Raw genomic sequence first — 12,082 nt, forward strand, 5'->3', positions numbered from 1 at the left:
TGTGAGACCACAGATGTTAATTTGCTTCACTATAGTAACCACTTTATTATCTATATATATCCCATAACATCATGCTGTATGTACACCTTAAATACACACAATAAAATTAATTTTTTTAATAATAAAAAAGTTATAAAATAAATGTGTACACTTTCTGGAATTTACTTACCAATTTATGTTCACTGGTGTTCTTTATCTTTTTATGTGGGCTTGAATTATTGTCTCACAACCTTTCATATCTCCCTTTCGTATTTCTTATAGGACAGGTCTACAAGGAATGAATTCTATGTCTCTATTTATCTTCATTTTTCATTCATTTCTGATAATGATAATTTTGAATGAACAGGATTTTGCTTTATTCCCTTAAATATTTGATCCAGTAAGTCTCCCAGACTTTCAATGCTCTACTAGGCAGTTTACAACTTTATCATAGCTTCACTTGCTGCTTGCATAGGGATTTAAGGTCAGCCACAAGTGACAGTTTAGGTCTTTCTGTTTTCTGAGAATACGCCCCATCCTCAACATGTGCCTAGCATTCTATAGTCCCAAGAATTATATATTAGAGCTTCTAGTTCTACAGCTTTCCTCCTAAAGGTTTGAGTAGTTATATTTGCCCTACCGCAATGCCCCACTTCACGTAGCTGCAAGTTTTAAACAATTGCATCTGATTAATGCCCCCTGAAAATGTTGTTCACAGCAAGTGTGCTGTGAATCAGGTGAAATAAAGAACTCTGTTAGCTGAAGTGTCCAGGGTACTACCACACACTGGTCAAAAGTGACATTTCTCTGGTAATGAGGCACTTTGCGGGGCGGCGGAGGGGGGGCTCCAAACCAGCAACAGCATCCTTCAGTGGCTACTAGATGGCTGTTCTTGATGGATATTAGAGACTATTGGTTTTCAAGGCTACTGTGGAACTAGAGAGAGGGTGAATGAAAATAGGGTAAGTTAAGACACCAAAAATCTTAGTTTTCTTATAAGTTTCTGATATTTTTCTTGAATAAATACTTCTTGTATTCTTGAAACCTTCAGTGTTTTTCCAGAGTTCAGAAAAAGTTGATTTTGTCAATGTTACTGCATTTATAGATTTTCAGGGCCCTATTCCACCTTTCTGGAAGCCTGGAGCTCAAAGACTTTTGACTTTTGTTCAATTTTCATTTTGCAGAAGTATTTGAGAATGAAATCCCTTCAGAGATGCAGCTCCATTATATGTCACTTTGCCTTAATTCAATTTTAATTTCAAAATAAAAATTTAAATAATACTGATTCAAAAAAAAAAAACTAAAACAACCATTCCTAAGCTCATAATGTCAAGAAAAGGAAAGTTAACTTTGTTTCTTCTCTTCTTACAGGACCTGTATCTGCCTCTGTCCTTGGATGACTCAGACTCACTTGGTGATTCCATGTGAAGGGGGAGAGACTCTTCAGAGTCCAGAGTATAAATGCAAGCCTCCCATTACTGTAGGGTAATTTTGCTCAAGTGTCCAACAAGGCTATTGGTGCTTTCAATTTTTATTTGTTGTTGTTGTTGTTTTCCAAAACACACTGTAGTATGTTGGGTTTACTTTCCTGTGACTTCTCCTCTGGGCCACTAATTCACAGTTACCAATTATGAGAGATAGATTGATAACCATCCTTTGGGGTAACTTTCCAGGGATGCAAAATGTGCTATCCATGACCTTTCTACTGAATGTTAGACACCTCCACTCTTACATTGCAGTCTTCCTTCTGTGGAGGGCTGTTTATATAGATAGCAGTTAAATGTTTGCATGGGAAAAACTTATTGTTGAATTCAAAAGTGACAAACATGAATTCCCCTTGTCTCTGGGTTTTCAAAATTCTGGAGGATCAAGGAGAATGGCAAGACAGCTCCCCAGGCTTGCTCTTCACTCATGATTGAGTCCCCAGTTTGTTGTCTAGCACCTATTCTGGCCATCAAGAGGGAGAAACATCAGCAACTTATAATTATGACACCATATACTTAGGACTTAGGTGCAGAGATAGCTAAAAGAGACATGGAAGAATTGGTAAATACTGCATACACTTCAGCAGTTTCTAAAGCACAGTGAATTCCTGGGCAAACTCTCCACTGAGGCAATTTGGAATCAATAAGCAATTGGTAAGAATTTGGGGTAAGGGACTTCATATACCTGATTCCTCTAGGAGGCTAACATGACAAGTTATTATACAAACTGTATGGTATCCATCTATCTCTGTTCTATTGAATGCCTTGTAACAGCCAACACTGAAAACACTGTGAGAATTTGTTTTCAGGTCTGACACATTTTGGTCGCTTTTTATAGCAAGAAACCAATATCCTTTTTATAAAAATTCATGACTGTATTTTAGGAGCAAACTCTCAGGCTCCTTTTTTATAAACTGGTGATTTTTCTTTTGTCTAAAAAACACATGCAGAAAACTTATCAAAAAAATGCAGAATAATGTAGTTTAGAAATCATGCTGTCACTGCCAAACAGAAATCTCCAGGAGAAAATAAAATGAATAGCAGAGGCCAATTCAATAGAATCAGTCTTTTGATAGCTTTTTAACAGTTATGCTTACATTAATAATTTCAATGTGGACCAGACATTCTAATTATATTTTAAATGAAATGTTATGGCATATTTTAAGCAACTCTTTTTTATCTATAATCCTACTATTTCATATTGAAGACACAGAAACCTTTCACTTGTCTTTAACACTAGAAAGGATTTCTCTTTATTAAGGACTGATTATTTGAAATAGTTCTCAGTCTTTGAGATACAGATTCATCACACTGCTTTTTGTCTATAATCATAACCCATAATAGCAAAGTCAACTAAGTTTAGGTGAAAGCCATGCATGCCAATTCTGTGTTTGCTTTTAGCGGATATGAAGGTTTCCTTTATTTCTTTGTAATTATTCAGATATTTTGAAAGGTGCAGCATTCAAAGTCAAGCTGTTGTTTGACTACTGAATGACTTGCAGTTGTCCCTCCATTCTAAGTGGAATGAGCTTGCTGTGTGTGTGTGTGTGTGTGTGTGTGTGTGTGTGTGTATGCATGCACACACAGGCGCATCTGCAGATGCTTCGTGATTAGGAAATACTAAACGACAACGAACATGAATTGGTGGCAACTTGCTGACACCAATTGCACGTTGCTGGTGTTCAGGGGGAACCCAGGGTGGGAAGGGGTAGCTAGATGCTTCTAGACAAATTGCAGATGTCCTTGGTTACCAGAAATATTTTTGGTTCAGGAGAAGTGACATGATGATCGTACTGGTTTCAGGTTAAAGTCATTACAATACCCAAAATTGTGAGGATCCCATTTTGTGCTGCTCTTTATTTGTAGACCCACTCAAAACCATTAAGATGAGCATTTTACTCAGCCCCTATTTCTTTCTAGAAGCTCAGGGTTTTCTTAGTGCCTCCCAGAAAGTTCATAGTTAATTAGGAAAAATTGGCAATAAGGATGGGGGTGAGGATGGAGTGGTGGGAGGTTTATTTTTAATCCTCAGGCCAGAACTGCCTCCCAAATACTCCACCCATGATCTTTTTCAAGATCTCATTTAGCCCCATACCTTCATTTTAAGATGAGCAAACAGAGACCCAGGCAGCTTAATGATCTGCTGGGAAGGTTAGGAGCAGAGAAGAATGCAGATTTCCTCATGCCTAGAATCCACACTCTGAGCACTTGCTTGTGGCATATGTAACACTAGAAAATACTAAATGGACATATTTTCTTGAGAATTATCTTTGAGCTGGCACTCTTATATAACAATAGTACTATTTCCATCTTTCTTTTAATCAATTACAAGGAAGTATTCATGTACTGCAACTTCAGGGGGCTTGGTATAGTTCAAAACTCAAGTCTTCAATAACTGCATTTTAAATTGGTCCACTTTCAAGTTCAATATTTTGTGTGTAACTGAATTCCTTCACCCTTGTTATTCATTCCCAGTTTTACCCAATCCAGTTTTACCACTTTAGTCCCATTGTGTTGACTTCTGCATGATCAGCAAATATCAAGTCAGCAAGTATTTGCCATCACTCCCCATAACTTCTCTTTCCCACTTGTGCGTGCGCGCGCGCGCACACACACACACACACACACACACACACACAAGATCCATCTGTTGCTTGTTCCTACCTCCTTATTTTTTCCTTACAAATGTAGAAATAGGGACAAAGAAGGGGAAATGTATATATGGGGGCTGGGCTGAACAACTAACTTCATAAGTAGTGTTAACTAGAGGTAAATTGAGAGAAGAGCTCCTTTTCTCTTCACTGTTTTGGAAAGGATAGCCATTAGCATGACTGCTTTGCGTCCTTATGGACTTTAGTATTAGCCTAGATAGAATCATAGAGTTTTCTAGCTGGAAGAAACCGTAAGATCATATCATCTACTCCAAATCCTCATTTTTCAGGCCAGGAAATGGAGACACAGGTAATTTCCCCAAGGTCACCAGCTGGCCAGGGGAAGGCTGGGATTAGAACCCACATCTCTTAGCTCTTATTCCAGGGCCTTTTCCCACTGACCAGTATTGCCTTCCACTAGGTTCCTGAGAATTCTTTCCCAGGGTCATGTTGCATCTTGGAGCCATATGCTGCTGCCCTGATCTCAGCGAGAAATCCACCCAGCAGCATAATATGGGCCTTTCACCACACTCACATAGTTCCCATCCACATGGGCAGCAGATGTACCTGAAGAGAGGGAGGCATTGAGAACCAACAGGAACCATAGTCCACCCAACACAGAGGACCTTTTCCCCACTTTGAGGAGCCATCCAAATAGTCCCTTGATCTCCTGCTCTGTCAAAATGGAATGGAAGACTAGTTTTCCCTTTTAGCTCACTTCATGTCATCTCATGCTAGTTGGTTTTCCCAGGCTAAAGGTTTCTTATTTCTAGAACAGGGAAAGGAAGAATGGAACCCTAGCTTTGTTCATCCTGACTTTCTGAGATGGGTTTTCAGCATTTTTAAAACAAGCATGGCTACCATTGTTACGGATAATGATTTCTTTTAAAATATGGGAGTGAGACCAGCTAGAGAAAATAAACCCATCTTACTGTGGTTGCCCTCACTCACAATATCCCTTAGTGATCCCTCCCTGGTGAGGACAATTTGTAGGTATAAGCAAGGGGCTTTGTGACTAAAATGTACCATGGCTACTGTTAAACATTGACTCCTTAAAGGAGTGTTTGCCTCAAAATAGCAAGTGTGCTCTACACATCATGCCCATCTTCTTGTGTACGTGGCTCCTGTGGCCTTGCATAGCAGAAACCAGGGCAGCAAGGTCTGAACATGTAGTTTTCCCTGCAGCAAAGCTCTTCCTCAGAACCAAGGGCTTTTCATGGTGTTCTAAGGGACATCCTACTAGAGGCTTACCCCACTCCTCAGGTACCTCCTTGTCTTTCCTACTTTTCTTTCTCAAACAAAAGTAACTAAGGAATCTTAAAGTGGATGTGTAGTTATCTCTTAGATCCTTCTTAGAATTACTTAGCACAAACAAGTCTTAGAATAGCAACTCACTGCTTGCCATTTCTAGTCTTTTCAATACTTCGGGTTGAGATGCCCCCATTGCAACTCACATTTGATTTTAAATGGATTTTCTTTTTAGAAAAAAACTCACATCTCCCTGGGATAGGAGAACAAGCATGCCAATGTCCCCCAAATAAGCGACAGCACAGTAATTGGAATGTTTCAATAGATCAGCCCACCTCAGAAACATCTGTACCAAGAGACTGCCCTAGAAAGAAATACTGGGGCTGTATGATTTGAATGACCTCCTTTGTGGTGATCTGGTTCAATATGGAAAGAAAAGGCATTAGATATTTCTTTAAAAGAAAAAGGTAATCAGAACCTGTCTTTGGCTACACAGGGCCACTTGGATGCATGGCCAGAGGCCTTACTCGTGTAGTGCCCTTGCTGCTTTAAGAGATTTGTCTTTAGGCTTCGACTGGTTTCCAAAGTAAACCATCAATGTTTTGGAGCCCATCTAGAGCAAGGAAAAGGCTGGATGTCTGTTTCAGGACCTATATCTCAGACAGGCAAAATCTGAGTGTTGGTCCAGCTATTTATAATATGTCGGGAATAATCTGGGACCTCTTTTATAACAACTAAGCCCTGCAAATGCTAGCCTCCCTAGGTCTCTATCCTAGTACAGAATTTCGAAGCTGTCACACATCTGCCTTTACCCTAAGAGGACCTCACATAAAGCCCTATCCACTGTTCTTTTAATCCATGCAGGTTATCCTTTTCCTTGCAGGCATGGCCACCTAGAGTAAGGATAGTTTATTGATTCTTCATGCCTACCTTTTGGCTACAAAGGCATCTTCCTTATTTTCTCTGGCTATTGGTGGTCCAGATCCAATCTCATACTGTTATTCCTTGGTGGAGTGACCTTAGGCTCTGAGGGAAGTCAGCTCTAAAGGCTCTAATTATGGACTAAGACAATACAGGTCATTTCTTAAAATGAATTCCCAATTTTATTGTTTCTAGCTATCAGGTAAAAGTATATAGGTCTTGTTACATAGCAGCCAAGATATAGGTATGAGGAGTAAAATGCATTTCCAATCCTGACTCCAGTGGGCAGCCTACTAATGGCTGGGGCTCTTAGTAGCTTCTTCTAGCTTCTTTTGCTTTTTCTCATCAAAGGCAAGAAAGCTTCCTCTCCAAACGAAAGACAACTGAAGAATGTTGCTCCTTCTATCCATCCAGGAAAAGGTACCTTCCCTCTCTGTCTCCCCTCCCCTGGTCGCCAGAGCTTGCTTCCATCCCAAGGGTCTAGTGTGGTCTTTATACCAATCCTCTTGGTGTTGCTTCCTTCTTGGTTCCTTGCTAAGGATCCATGCAGACCTCACACTTTGGCCAACTTAGTGTGACATTGACTATCATTTGACAAGACTCACTTATTATCCCCTAGTTTATTCGCTTCAACATCTTCTGGAATTAGATTCATTTCTTACCTTGGATGCCCAGGGCTAGAATTCCTATGGGAAATTAAGGCAACTTCCTGCTCCTGATTAGAAGGGCAGGTTAGTTGGGAGATGTCAGATGGCACAACAGAAGTCAGAACAAAAACCTGGTATACTAAGGCAAAGACTTGAAGGCATTGGAATTTCTCATTTCTGGGAAATAACATGAAAACATCAATGGCTTTTTGCCACTCTACCTCCTTTTTTCTTTCTCTCTCTAGTTCCTTGTATTTCTCAATTTATACTCTGTGTTATCAGCATCTTCTTCCAGAGTACAGTCATCATTCTTTGACTTGTGCAATTTTTATTATCTTTATTTTTTCTCTTTCTTCCCTATCTAGGCACTGGGCATATGCCTCTTATCAGCCTTTGATTTTGCCATGGAATTGCTTAGAAATTTCTTTCAGATTCAACCAGCCTTGGTCCTACTGCAGTCCAATCAGAAGTATGTTGGCAGAAACCAACCTGATCCTAGCCCTTTCTTCTTTTCCATTTTAAGCCTCAGCAGATCTTCCCAAGCATTTTCCTTATAGCTCATGTATCTTTAGTTCTTTGCCTTTCCAAGCACTGTACAGAATACTTTGTGATTCCTTTTAGTGTGCCATTTTGTGGAGCAGTGAAGTGTGCTCAGAGAAATAATCAGCTGAACAGAAAAATCCATCCATGGATTTGTATCAGCTAAATACTATTAGTCAATTTTGTTTAATTTGCTCATAGTTTTAAAAGCTGCAATATAATGAGCGACCACAAGTAATTAATTGCTCCTGTCTTTTGGTTTAGCTGGGTGGGAGTGGGGAGCAGGAGCAATTTGTTTAAACTTTTACCACTTCTCATTAAGCTCTTTGTAATAACCTTATGTTTGGAATTTGCCAACTGTTGAGTTGTTTAAGCTAAACTGGTAGACAATTGGGGTTAATTTAAATGAAAATCCATACTATAAAAAGAAACATTCACATAATTGAAATGTATTTTTTCGTCTATTGCTAGATTCACCTAACCATTTTAGCTTTGACACCAACTGTTCATGATCCTGTACAGGAACTCCATGTATGAGTAATTAGTGGACATAAAGAAGCCAGCTCATAGATGCTAATTTATTCAACAAAGTGCACAGCCCCTGGGAATGTCACTGCTTGACAGTACCATATGGAATGCCAAAATTTCCAATGACTTTTCTTTATAAGTTCTCTTAAAGGGGTTTGAGAAATCAAGAGGTTATGCCAAAATGTCTCCAATGCATGGTCCTGTAATATATTGCAGCTTGAAGCCAATGATCTCTTATGACTTGTACACAACTAATGCATGTTTTGACTGAATTTTGCATTTCTCATGTGCGGTAAGTTCTTTAAAATGTTTTTGGTCACTTTTTTGTGCCATTAAACTTGTACAGAAAATGCTTTTATGGCCATGTTCAAAGGAGAAAGTTTAAAATGGAAACAGCCCACCCTTTCTGCCCTGTATCTGTAGTTAGAATTGATTACTGTAGCAAAAGAGCTGTAATTGGTGGTTGTAGTGTTAGAGGCGTTAGCTTGCTAGTGACTAGCTTTGGAGAGTAAATGCATGGTATTGTACATCACATTTCTTAAATAACTCATTTTAATCTCTGAAAAGGATGTATTATTCCTCGTAGCCCCTCTTCCCTCTCTTACTCCCTGCTCCCGGGTATCTTACAATTAATTGTAAATAACTGACTTAGGGGCCAATCATTCCTGCCAAGTAAAGTCAGCAATGAACAAATAAACCAAAAAGGAGAGGGTGGAGGCATTTCTCAACAGTCTCTTAGAAGATATTGACCATTTCTCAAGGAACAGCATAGTGATCAAAGCCTCAGCACCCCTTTACAAAAAAAGCAGTGGTGAGTTGGGAGTGTCTTTGGCCCTTGGATTACATTACAGAATTGAATATTTCTTAGAATCACACATAATCCAGAGGCAGCAGACAAGGATGTCCCTGATCCCTGCAGCAGTTTTGAGGTATTTGGAGACATCAGAAGACACAGACTAATGACCAATAATTATATGAAAAAGAAAAGAAAAACAGAAGTACAATAGATATTTAGGAGTCTCAGCCACCCCCTTTAAAATAGTTATAGCCAGCCAAGGCAAGGACTGGGTTTATATGCATCACTGTTTCCCAAGCAATGCCTGGCCTACTCTTAGACTGATTCAAAGGCAGTATTTCAAATAAGACATTCTCCTTTTTGGTTTGCTGTTGCCCCTTAGACTGGTAGGCTTGGTAAGGCCCATGTAAACTGGTTGGAGCAGACCCTTTTTATCTCCTGTGCCTGTTAACATCCCTCTTCCCCTCCCCCCTCCATAATTTGATGAGGGCTCTTTGGTCAGAGGACTTCAAGGTCGTCTAGAGAAGTTCCCCCATGTGTGTAAGGTGTTGTGAACTGTGAATGCTGCAGATTTGCAGTGTTCAATACTGGGCAGCCAAACAGCTGCTCTAGCAATCACTTTGGCTCTCAAGCTCTGTTCGCCATTGCACTCTCATTTATGTGTACATTTGCAAGATGTGTGTAATGTCATTTTCCAAAAATAAAATTTGATTTCAATATTTCTGGCTGACATTCTCTTTTTTTAACCATTGAACCAATAATCATATAACCACCAAATGCCCAAGCTGGCAGGAAACTTAGACATTATATTGTCGAACCCTTAATTTTATAGATGAGGAAGCTGAGGATCAAGGTATGATGGAAACAGCACAATATATTTGTAACATGTAAGATCTTGGATCTCCCTTCAAAGTTGAGCAGGAATCAAATCACCTTTTTCTGTATATAAAATGCTTTAACCAAGGTCAGTCTGTCATCCAAATACAAGGTCACTTCCAGTACTGTGTTTTCAGAAGCCCAGGAAAGACTCCATGTTCTTGAAAATACCTCTAACTGTTGCCTGTTCTTAACAGTGTTAACAATCCTCAAGAGATTGGTAGTACAGCCACTCTGGAAGAGGAAACACACAGAGGCAGCAATTGCGCTAGCTAGGCCTCTTTAATGATTAAAAAAAATACTGCTAGAGAGGAAGAATTCCATGACCATTGCTCTGGTAGAGGCAAAGAAAGTAGAGATGGGACATCTTGGTGTTCCTCACCCAAAGAAAAGCTGGATGCAGCAATTGCACTAGCACTAAAATTTTCACACTAAAAATTTCTGTAATAAAGTTTTCACCATACTGTGGTGGAAAGAGAAAACTAAGTACCATACAGTATATTTTTTCATAGAACTAATGTACTCCATTTAAAGGACTGCCTCTATTTTGAAATCATATCTTTTTAACCTTTCTGTTATTAAAAATGTCCTTTCTTTTGTGAAATTTTGGTCGTGAATGTCCCAAAAAGGCAAAATTTAAAGTGACTAATCCTGGAAGGGGCTCAAATCAAATCTATCTATCCTTATTTTTTTGATTCTGATGATCTGAAGCAAACAGTGGTTTAGACTGAAAGAATGTGTTATGGGTTGAGTTGTAAGAAAATAATGTTTATTTGAAGGGATTTCTTCTTAATAGCACTCAATCCTCTCCCCTTCTTCCTCTCCCCTCTCCACTCAGCCCCTCCCTGTTCCTCCTTCACCCTCTTCTCAGTCTTCCTTCTCACCCTAGTGTGAGCAGTACATCAGCACACCTTGGAACTTGTCAGAAATGCACATCCTCAGGTCCCACCTCACATATACTGGATCAGAAACTCTGGGAGTGGGGCCCAGTGAATCATGGGCTTGTTAACAAGCCCTCCAGGAGGATTCTTTGTTTTTGAGACAGTGTCTTGCTATGATAGCCCAGGCTGGCCTTGAACTCACAATCCTCCTGCCTCACCGTCCCTAGTGCTGGGGTTGCAGGTGTACACCAAATACCCAGAAGGATTCTGAAGCCCTTTCTAGTTTGATAACTCTCTGCTCTGCTAAACTCCACTTCCTTTTGCCCAGGACTCAGTGAGAAGTTACATAGCCTGCGGGATCTCATGAGCCACCATTTGGGTTAGAGTTTAAATCTCTGCCCAAAGAACAGATTCAAGAGATTGTTACTTCTAATGAGGTCTCTATATATTTAGTTTTTTTAAAATAGAAAGATATCCTTTTTCAAACTCAAGTTAAGACCTACCTAGGTAAAGGTATACTGGAATAGGTCTCAGCTGTTGCAAGAGTCTAGATGGGGACCCTGAATTAAGGCCAGAGCTGCAGTGGTCTGAGAGAGTCATGGAACTGGTGGGCAAAATTGGATACCTGGAAGAAATGGGAATGAGGGAAAGCCCTGACTTGAGCAATTCAGCCTGAGCTTCCCCTGCTCTCTGAGTCTCCTCTCCTCTGCTCGGGACAGCTCAGTAGCCTCTCACACACCTTCCCCTACCCGATTTTAGTCCTGGCTCTGCAATGCTCATTCACACTTCACTTTTGCTGACAGAGTCTACCCTTCTTTCCCTGCCTAGAAAAATACCCTCTGAATGCCCTTCCACATTCTCTCCACCTGTCTAAATCTCAGATGTAGCCAAAACCTACCAGCAACGGAACTTAAGGCATATTTATAAGAAAAACAAACCCAAACATGGAGAAAAACTGGCAACATTTTATCCTGAACTTTCCAGGGCAGTCCTGATCTTATGTAATTTTTTTTTCCTTTTCCAAATAAAAGTGATTTGTTAAACATATAACTAAATGTGATTTTACTTTTATTCCTTTCTAAAAAAGAATTTATATATATACACTTACAAATCAGAAAACATCCCTTGTCAGGCCATACATCCACACTGAATGTTTGGAAAATAGAATTCCTTTCAGGGTGAGGCTTTCCCCAGGTTTCCTTGTCAACTTGTCTGGCCTACCTCTCCTGTGTCCCCTGGCCAGTGTTGGAGAGGTACTGTACCCTTCATTTCTAATTTCCCCTTCTTGACACTCTAAGAGTGTCTTTGAGATCATCTGATTATATCAAGCCTCACTGCTTCAAGGAGACAGCCTTGAGTAAGCAGACAATTTTTCTTTGAACTCTAGATGATTCTGATTTTTCTCCAATCAAGAAGAGTTTGCTTAAATTGTAATCCTTCTTTTTCCTCTGCCTGTACAGCCCTAAATGATTCTGAGAACATTTTCCCCAAGTGAGAGAGGGGCAAACACAGGAGTTCTGAGTTAGGTACC

General features: G+C 39.9%; 1 protein-coding gene across 3 annotated transcripts in view; it reads left to right on the top strand.

The window, feature by feature from the left end:
- Positions 1 to 9,516, top strand: part of Dcx (doublecortin) — a 104,151-nt gene extending 94,635 nt beyond the window's left edge. For all 3 annotated transcript variants that reach the window (XM_020181739.2, XM_020181740.2, XM_074062438.1), the window contains exon 7: positions 1,351 to 9,516. In XM_020181739.2, coding sequence (XP_020037328.1) covers positions 1,351 to 1,407 — 57 coding nt within the window. In that variant the 3' untranslated portion in view covers positions 1,408 to 9,516. The remainder of the gene's footprint in view (positions 1 to 1,350) is intronic.
- Positions 9,517 to 12,082: the final 2,566 nt, after the last annotated feature.

Source organism: Castor canadensis, chromosome X (genome assembly GCF_047511655.1).
Source record: "Castor canadensis chromosome X, mCasCan1.hap1v2, whole genome shotgun sequence".
Classification (NCBI taxonomy): Eukaryota; Metazoa; Chordata; class Mammalia; order Rodentia; family Castoridae; genus Castor; species Castor canadensis.